At 50.2% G+C, this 9,443-nt stretch overlaps 1 protein-coding gene across 1 annotated transcript; it reads left to right on the top strand.

Annotated features, from left to right (window-relative positions):
- Nucleotides 1-1,070: 1,070 nt before the first annotated feature.
- LOC104623783 (keratin, type II cytoskeletal 4-like) lies at nucleotides 1,071-5,560 on the top strand. Its single transcript, XM_010290967.1, has 9 exons — nucleotides 1,071-1,610; nucleotides 2,244-2,461; nucleotides 3,461-3,521; nucleotides 3,734-3,829; nucleotides 3,928-4,092; nucleotides 4,319-4,444; nucleotides 4,656-4,876; nucleotides 5,110-5,144; nucleotides 5,253-5,560. The coding sequence occupies exons 1-9, from the start codon at nucleotides 1,071-1,073 to the stop codon at nucleotides 5,558-5,560; spliced, it is 1,770 nt and encodes a 589-aa protein (XP_010289269.1).
- Nucleotides 5,561-9,443: the final 3,883 nt, after the last annotated feature.

The following is a 9,443-nucleotide window of genomic DNA, read 5'->3' on the forward strand; positions in this document are numbered from 1 at the left end:
GCGGGATAAAGGGGGATCCTCAGTCGGAAGGCATCTTCAGACACCTCTGCTCATTAAAATAGAAATTAAAAGTGGTTAAGCAATTAAGTAATTTTTTTTTTTTCCAATGTGAGCTCGCTGATGGGTTAGCGTGGGGGCGGCTGTGCCAAGTGCCACGTGCTGGGGGGGGCTCGTGGCCGGGGACCCTGCGAGGGTGATGGGGAAATATCCCGGCAGTGCCTGGAAGGCTTCCAGCCTGGGAGGGATGGGGACCCGCTGTCACGGATGCGGAGCAGAGCTCCTCAGGCTGGTAACGGCATCTCGACCCTGCTGAGGTACGGCAGAGGGAAATGTCAAAATATTTTGGCCTCTGCAAAACCCCTTGTGTCCCTCCAGGCTCAACCCACCAGTCAGAGTGATCTAAAATGACTTTAAAACCTTCTTCAAAGTGTTTCTAAATCTTCTTTGTTGACATAAAACTGATTTTATGCCAAGGACTAATGCTCTCTGGTTGTGCAACAGTTCTGGACAACCCAAGTCAAACCTCCTGTGAGCGGGGAGTTGAGCCGGAGTGCATCTGCGGGTGTGATTGGGAAACCACGTTTTTGTTGGAATTCAGTGAACCAAGCACCTGCCATCGGACTCAAAATGAGTGATCTAGCTAAAACAAGGGTCTCCCTCAAGGGTGTAATATGTCAAGGAATTTGCAGTGCTTTGTCATTGCCGTAAGAGGCTCAGAAAGGCCCGTGATGAGTTGACAGTTGCAGCTGAGGGAATTTGATTTGGAGTTGTGCTTCCAACACCAACAATAGCTTTGTTTTTCTTAGCTCTCGAGGGAGTGTTTTGAGGCAGGTCATGGTGGTGGCAAAGAGAGGAGGGCATCCTTCCAAGCCCTAAAACAATGAATAGAATAAAAAAATAAGAGACACCTCCACTCCCCTGACAGCCAGCCAACTCCCTGAGCACATAAAAAGGGGCACTCAGCCACTGCACCCACAGGACTCACCTCCTCTTGCTTCCGAACCTCCTTCCGTGCACCGCACCGCTCAGCTTGTCTCTATTCGAGGGTTGACTGTTGGAGACCCATCATCATGTCTCGCCAGTCCTGTGGTCTCGGCAGAGGATTCAGCTCCAGCTCCGCTTGTTTTGGAGGGAGGAACAAGGTCACGTTCAGCTCCGTGTCTCGTGGGGACTGCAGGGGACCTGGCAAAGCTGGTGGCTTTGGCAGCAGGAGCCTCTATTGCTTGGGAGGGAGTAAAAGCATCTCTCTGGGAGGATTCGGTGGCGGTGGTGTTGTCTGCAGAGGTTTTGGGGCTGGTGGCCAAGGAGGCTTTGGCTACGGCTATGGTGCTGGGCCAGGATTCGGTGGTGGCTACAGCAGTGGGGCTGGAAGTGGCTTTGGTGGAGGCCTCAGTGGTGGTTTTGGTGGCTTTGGTGGAGGATTTGATGGCGGGATAGGAGGTCAAGGCTTTCCCCCTTGCCCACTGGGCGGCATCAGGGAAGTGACCATCAACCAGAGCCTGCTGGCCCCGCTTAACCTTAAAATTGACCCTGAGATCCAGAAGGTGCGAACGCAAGAGCGGGAGGAGATGAAGCAGCTCAATGACAAATTCGCCTCCTTCATTGACAAGGTGAGAGTGGCTTCGATCCGGGGCTGGGAGGTGGGAGGTGGGAGCTTGAGCTCATCACGGCTCGTGCTGGTTGCAATTACTGTGAGATGCCCATCCAACACCAGCCAGAGAGCCAGGCGCTGCCCAGGCTACCCCAAAGAACCCCTGCAGACAGGAGATGGTGGCTGGAGAAGTGGCTTCCCCAAGGTTATGGAGAAACCCAGGAATAGGATCCTTGGTTCTTAAGACCATGGTGCTGGCACTAAGCTGTGGGACCATGTATGTGCAGGGCATCCTCAGAGGAGTCTCTGCTGATGGTCCCTGTCTGTCCGTGGGCTGAAGGACTTTGGGTGTTTTGGCCTATTTTTAAGAAGATGATGGCAAAGCCATTACGAAGTTCACCGTGTTTCTCCTGTTTAGAGCCTGTGAGATTGGAGAGGCAAGGTGGCCCGCCTTTGCCCACTCGTCCTAGAGCTGCGGTCCTGCCTGTCCAGTGGGACCCTGGAGTTACTGCTCACTGGAGATGAGAATAGGCAGGAAGGTTAAACTCACTAAATGGGAAAAAATTATGGAAAGTGTGGGGAAAAAAATCAACAAAAGGACGCTTTTGGGAATAGTCTGACTCTTTTTCTACCCATCCCTGCAATCATTTAGGTTCGGTTCCTAGAGCAGCAGAACCGAGTCCTGGAGACCAAGTGGAAACTCCTGCAGGAGCAGGGTGGCACAGGGACAGGCGGCAGGAACCTCGACCCCTTTTTTGAAACCTACATCAGCGGGCTGAGGAAGCAGCTGGACTGCCTCGCAAGTGAGAAGCACCAGCTGGAGTCGGAGCTGAAGGGCTTCCAAGATATGGTGGAAGACTTCAAGACCAAGTATGTTGTTCTTGGTCTTGTCACGGTTGGGTGGTCTGGTGGTGAAAAAATAGAGATAAAAGCTCACTTTGAACAGGCAGAAAATTCAAAGGATCATAAGAAACAGCAATATTTCACTTGTTTCAATGATTAGAAAATGTAAAAAGTTTGGGGGAAGTTTTCACCAGCTGAGTTTTGACAATAGGTGGTGATTTTTCAAGGTATTTCTCAATATATATTTTTGCCTGAGTTATGCTTCTCAGTAAAGCAGGATCCTCTACTGTTTGTCTTCCTCACTTAAGAATCCATGACTTATGATCTAATGAACTAATTAGATCAGTTGCTAAATCCTACTATAATTTCCTCATGGATTTCCTCATGGATTCCTTCTCGTAGTATCCTTCATGATTTGAAGCTTAAAGTTTTCTTTGGAAAGATGATGTGGAGTAAAAAAGAAAAAAAGAAAAAAAGGAAAAAAGAAAGGGTTCTTTTAGACTAACTTGTCCAGTCGGAAAAGCAAGAACAAAGGCTGGAGAAATGCTTCAACTGAAGGAATTACAAAAAATGTTGGGAAAGCAAGTCTGGGACTCATCAGGATCAACTAGATCCCTTGCTCTACTGAGGCTGCAGGTTGAAAATGGGCTTTGCTTTGAGGGTATCTCCACCACTCAACACTCTGCAGCAATTAATTGCCCCGATGAGCATTTGGAAATGGCCCATGTTGAGGACGTGAAGGTCCTTGGGTCTTGTAGAAGGAGTTGGAGTAGCCGCAGCCACCGGGACTCGCTTTAGGCAGAGAGAGGATTCCTCTTTGCAGGCTTTCTTCAGCGAGGCATTGGAGATGGCAGGAGCCAGGACTCATCTAGGGAGGCGAAGTGCTGCCGCTTGTCCGTAAATCTCGCTCTTGGCAGGTCTATTTTTGCTGCCTTCATTAGTCTGAGGCCAACAGCGTCTAGTTGCCAGCAGCACGCAGAGCCAAAATAAGCAAAGAGATCCAATCTACCTCCTTATAATCGGCAGGTATGAAGAGGAAATAAACAAAAGGACAGCTGCGGAGAACGATTTTGTGCTCCTAAAAAAGGTAAAGTACTTTTTTTTGCCTAACACAAAGACACACCTGGGTTCAGAGAATGTCTTGCTTCCATCAGCACTGATTCGTTAGCATCAGACGTAAGCCAGGGCCCCTGGATGTACGTGCCACAGGGAAACAGAGCACCAAAGGGCTCCCAGCTACATGTTAGATGAAACGGCGTGCGTCAGGCAGAAGGTTTTCATTTCCCATTTCTCCGGCAGGACGTGGATGCAGTCTATATGACCAAGGTGGAACTTCAGGCAAAATCAGATTCTCTGGCGGATGAGATTAACTTCTTGAAGTATCTTTATGAAGCTGTAAGTGGTCCAGCTGCTCTGTGGAGGGGGATGCTGGGGTGGAGAAGGGTTGTGAGGAAATGATGGCAGGGCTAAACCAGAGCTGGTGTGAATCGCAGGAGCTGTCTCAGATGCAGAAGACGGTTTCTGACACATCTGTGGTTCTCTCCATGGACAATAACCGAAACCTGAACCTGGACAGCATCATTGCGGAGGTCAAAGCCCAATACGAGGAGATTGCCAACAGGAGCCGAGTGGAGGCTGAGTCTTGGTACCGATACAAGGTGAGTGCTCCACACCTTGCTTGTAATCATGGGTGGCTGAGGAGGTGGAAGAGTTACTGGTGGTAGCTCAGACCATGCTGGGGCCTGGGATATTGCTGGGACTGATCTAGCTGGAGTGGAGCTCCCCTGTGCATGCTGGCCTTGGCTTGCATGGGGTGATGTGGAGAGCGTCGGGAGGAGCCACTCATGGTGCATCTAAGGTGCTCCTCTTGCTTCTGCCTACCAGTACGAAGAGCTGCAGGCTACCGCAGGCAAACATGGAGACAGCCTTAAGGACACAAAGACCGAGATCTCTGAGCTCAACCGCATGACCCAGAGGATACGGGCTGAGATTGAGAGTGTGAAGAAACAGGTAGGGGTTGCATTTTTTGAGAAATGGGTGTGAACTCTTGGTAATGCCCTTCAGAGCTTCCCTAAAAGCAAACAGTTTGGTAACAGTCATTGTAAGTGGGACGGAACCTGCTGTATTCGTGAGCAGCTGAGCCCAAGGGATCTGGGATCACGACTTCATCTCCGACCTGCTGCCCCTGCCCTACTCACCACATCCACGTCTTGTTCTCCAGTGTGAAACTCTGCAGAGCTCCATTGCGGACGCCGAGGAACGTGGGGAGCTGGCCCTCAAGGATGCCAGGGCCAAACTGACTGACCTGGAGTCAGCCCTGCAGAAAGCCAAGGCAGACCTGGCCCGGCAGCTCCGCGAGTACCAGGAGCTCATGAACGTCAAGCTGGCCCTGGACGTTGAGATCGCGACCTACAGGAAGCTGCTGGAGGGAGAGGAGAGCAGGTGGGTGAGGATACAGCAAGAGCTTGATTGCATCCTGTCAAATCAATGCGAAGAACGCGGCACACCACATCTCCTCTGTTAAAATATCCGTGGTGTTGCCATTAGCTGTGGACTATGGTCCGATAGCTGCTGTTATTTATGCCCACGGTCTGATGGGCCAAGCCTGGCTTCACGGAGCTGGACCAGTCCAGATGCTCTGTCTGGAGCTGACATTCCGTCTCTGTTCCTTGCAGGATGTCTGGCGAGTGTCAGAGTGCCATCAGCATCTGTAAGTAAGATTCTGCGCTCCCGAGGGAGCATGGTGGGCTGGGGTCGGCGCTCCAAAACTTTGTGGTGGCATCAGAGGTAACCTTGTGCCTTCTGTTCTTCTCTGCAGCTGTGGTGGGAGGCGGCAGCAGCTCTGCCGGAGGCGGATACGGTGGCGGACTGTGCCTTGGAGGAGGAGGAACTGGATTTGGTGCTGGAAGTGGGGGAGGCAGCTGTAACACAGCTGGTGTTGGCTTCTGCTACAGCCTGGGAGGGGGTGGACCTGGCTCGGGGGGAGGATTCAGTGCTGGGGGGGCATTCGGCTCCGGAGGGGCAGGGCTCTACTCCACGGGCGGGGGCTGTAACTCAGTGGTGGTGGGGTCTGGCACCATCCTGACGAAAACCACCAGCTCTACGTCTGTCAGCCGGAGGGTCTAGAAAACCTCTTACCCTTCCCTGGCACCCAAAGGAGAAAGGAGGCAAATTGCATGGCGGCCACCACCACTCCTTCCTTGCCAAGGTGGCAACCGCCCATTTCATTTTAAACCACCACCATCCTTCAGAAACTGCACAGAAAAGTAAAATACGGCTATATTGACCAGCTCATGACTGAGATTCTCAACAGCGTTTGAGAACAGCTTGCTTCCCCAGCGCTCCTCTCGAGACACTGCAAAGCTGCTGGTCATCAGGGTGCTGGGACTCATCTGGAAGCAGGACCTGCTTGTCCACTGGAAAGCCGCGAACACAGCTGGGATAAGGCCATAAAGCAGCGTGGTCCATGTGAGAGGCGTTCTACCAGCCATGGGTAGAGGGGACTGGTCCATGTCCTGCTCGGAGAACTGGCGTCCTGGGAAGCTTGCGGAAAGGCTTGACTTCATTCAAGATCTTGTGCTGGATCCAGATGTGGTGCAATTTTAATCAGTGCTACTCATCAGGCAGGGCTCGAACTCCAAAACAAGAGTTTCCTAATGGTGACTAGTCCCAGCTGAAGACATTTCTTACCCCGCTGCAGTTTGTTTTTTTTCTAAGCAAGATACCGGCAGTTTCACCCATGTTCTTTAGAAGCTGTTGTAAAATAGTTTTGCTCAGGGTTCACTTTTTCACTGTGATCATGGGAACAATTGTGCTTGTTTGCTTAAGCCTTTCTCCTCTGGCATGTGCCATACCCTAATAAACACTAGAGGCAGTAAGCTTGTGTGGTTTTCCCTCTGACCAAAGAGTTTCGTGTTGCAACAAGACTCATCTTTTGCTGAGATCTGAAAGTGTTACCTGCCTTTCTCTTACCCTTTGATGTTTGCATTTAAAGGTACCAAAGCGAATGGGTAGCCCAGTCTTCCGTCCTTCTCAGCCCACTCTCAAAAAATTTGGGTGGTTTGTAAGTTTGGCAGGAGGGCGAAGGAGGTCTTGCAGGGGTAGAGGTGGTTGGGGTGGCAAAATTGCTAGGTCAGGCTCAGTGTGATGGTCTGATGCGGCTGAGTCTGTGAAACTCACTGGGTTTTCTTGAATGACACCCGTGGGAACGAGCCCACTCCTTGCAGTGTGGCAGGAGAGAAAGAGGCAGCAGGGCTGAACCCGGATGCTCTTCTCCTCCGTGCTTCTGCTGGGTCTCCTGGGGTGACAGAGGCGGTTGGCCCCATTACAGCAGAGCAGACTGTTGGACTCGGTTGATGTTAGGAGACTGTTCCCTTCCACTGTCTCCTCCTAAGCCCTTTCCTTTCTCAAGGTGGCCAATTTGGGATATCCCTAGCTAGTCCACCTCCGACCACCGCCTCCAGGCACACCACTGGCCTCCACCCATGCTTCCCTCTCCTCCAAGGTGGTCCCCATGCTGTGGTGCCCACAGCTGGTGCTGTCACAGCAAAGACATTGCACAGCCCTAAGTGTTTTTGGAGCATCGTATAAGGGACGGTGTGGAAGAGGGGATGTGATCATCACCCCTCCAGCTAACTCAGAACTGATTGCTCAGTATCTGTGATATTGGAGCCAGCCCTGCAGCTTTTACTGTTGTCTGGACTGGCCAGGGGTCCATGGGTTGCTTTTAAGTTGTCTCCAAAAGGTAACTGAGACCATGGGAAGAGCAAGATCTCAACCCCCTGTCAAGCCCTACCTCTCCACAAAAGTAGAATATTTTTGATGACCTGTAAATTTAGAACAAAAAACTCCTGGTGTGGTTTGACCTCTGGCTCAGGAGACCTTGAGTCACATCCCTGGTCAACCACAGACTCGCTCTGCGATCTGGATGAGTAATTTCATTTATCCCATGCTCCATTCCCTGATGCTTGAGACATAAACGTACCAGCCGCTGCGGAATGTCACAACGCTGCCAGCAAAGGCATGTAACTACTTGGATCAGGAGATGGTTTGGGCAATGGTTAAACGTTCTAGTGAGTTGTAAAGGGACCTGAGATGGCGTTGAATGAAAAGCCATCTACTTCCCTCAGAGTCACCCCAGTCTAGCTGCCTCTGTGTAAACTTGCCTCCAGCAAATGACTCCTGACATCAGGGCAGCGTGATGAAGAGACAAAAGGCTTCTAGATGTGTACAAATGCTGTAGTTAAAACAAACAGACACCAAAAAGCCCTTCTCTTTTGTTCCTATGATTGCACCAGCAATTAGGGGAAAATTCTCCTGGGCTGGACGGAGATGTGACATAATTTCTGCCTTTTGTTGGAGCAGTGAAAACATTTTACGTGGCCTGAAATAAGTTTCGTTTAATTTCGTCATGTTTTCCCTGTTTGAAAAGTCTTTTCTAAAGCACAGTGAAAACACTCAGATGTCAAGTGCTTTATGGAAAGTGTGGGAATTATTTGTTTTGGTTTTTCCCTAGAAATTCTCCCTTTCTGTGGTTGAGGACTTTTCCTAAGTTCAGTGCACGTTGACTCACAGTGTTGCTGCTAAAAATGAGCCTTTTCCTCCAAGTGTTCAAGGCTTGAGCAGCTTTTCCTGTATTCCTGCCCATTTATTTTCATAGAATCATAGAATAGTTCATGTTGGAAGGCACTTTTAAAGGTCATTTTCCTTCATTAGGCTTTGGGTACAACGATGTTGTTTGAGATTCCTGCAGTCTCAAGCTGCCTATTGCATTTGAACCGGCTGATGATGTTGATACCCAAATCCCGGTTTGATTTCCTAAACTTGGCTGGAGACACGGCCATGACTCAACGAGCGCGTTATCTAAACATGGGTGCTCGGGACTCGAGCGTTGTGCTGACTTAACGCATCTCCTCCCAGCGCGGCTGGGAACGTGAAAACTTTCTGATCACGTTGTCCCGCCCACGGAAAAAGAAAAAACCCAAAAAGCTTCCAGAAAAACGTAACTGCGTATTTGGTAACGCAGAGGGAGGCGAGGGAAAGCGTCGTTAAAGGCATCTGCGTCTGTGCATGAGCGTGTTCGTGATTACATCTATAGCAGCGACAAACCCACGGCACCCTCCTGAACCTTGCGGTGTGGCAGGCGGCAGCGGAATGTATTTGACTGATAAATCAGAAGCGAAGCGCGTTCCCAGCGCGGGTCCGCAGAGGTGGTGCTGCCAGGTCTTGCCTCTCCTGCAGACAGGAAGGGCTGTTGAGAGATGGCTCTTGCCTTCGCCCCCAGAGGGGATCAGATGTTTGTCAAGTCTTCTGGCTCACGGTTGCAGCGATGTTTGAGGTTGCGCTTCAAAACCTCCCAGGCTGGGCAGGCGTTTGTCCCAGCTGTGGCATTTAGGAGACAAAGTCTTGCTGAAGACCAACAAGCCATACGGGACCTCCTCAGCCCACATATTTATTGTCTATAAACCATGCTGTACAACCACCAAACCCCCTGTCCTCCCCATTCCTTTGTTCTCAAAGTGACTTCTTGTTATTATATTTTTTTTTATCCCTATCTATCCCCTGATCCACTTCCCTGTGTGCTTGTGAATCCATGCTGGTGCTGGGGAGGGAGGTGGAACGAGCAGGCTGTGTCCGGACGGTTGTGTTTTTCAGTGGAAATGCCAGTTTAGCTGCACGTTACGCCACGGTCCAGGTCCCTAGGCACTTTTGGAAATAGGTGTCTGGGTGGTATTTTTAGAGGTATTTAAACATCTGAAGATACCAAGAGTTGCTAGTGTGGATTTTCAAGAAGCGTTTAATTGTCTGTGTCCTATGGGAACTTCTCAGAACCTTGCTAGGCAGCTACCAGCACAGTTAGATGCCTCAATCGTCGTAAAGATTTTTGAACGTCAAGATTTCTTAGGTGGCTTTAAAAGGTTGAAAACTAATAAAAAAGGAATTTCTCAATAAAAAATTTTAAAATGAGACAGTAATTGTTATTTGATAAGCAGGCTTCTGCAACACAAAA

This window comes from Phaethon lepturus, unplaced genomic scaffold, assembly GCF_000687285.1.
Source record: "Phaethon lepturus isolate BGI_N335 unplaced genomic scaffold, ASM68728v1 scaffold28207, whole genome shotgun sequence".
Lineage (NCBI taxonomy): Eukaryota > Metazoa > Chordata > Aves > Phaethontiformes > Phaethontidae > Phaethon > Phaethon lepturus.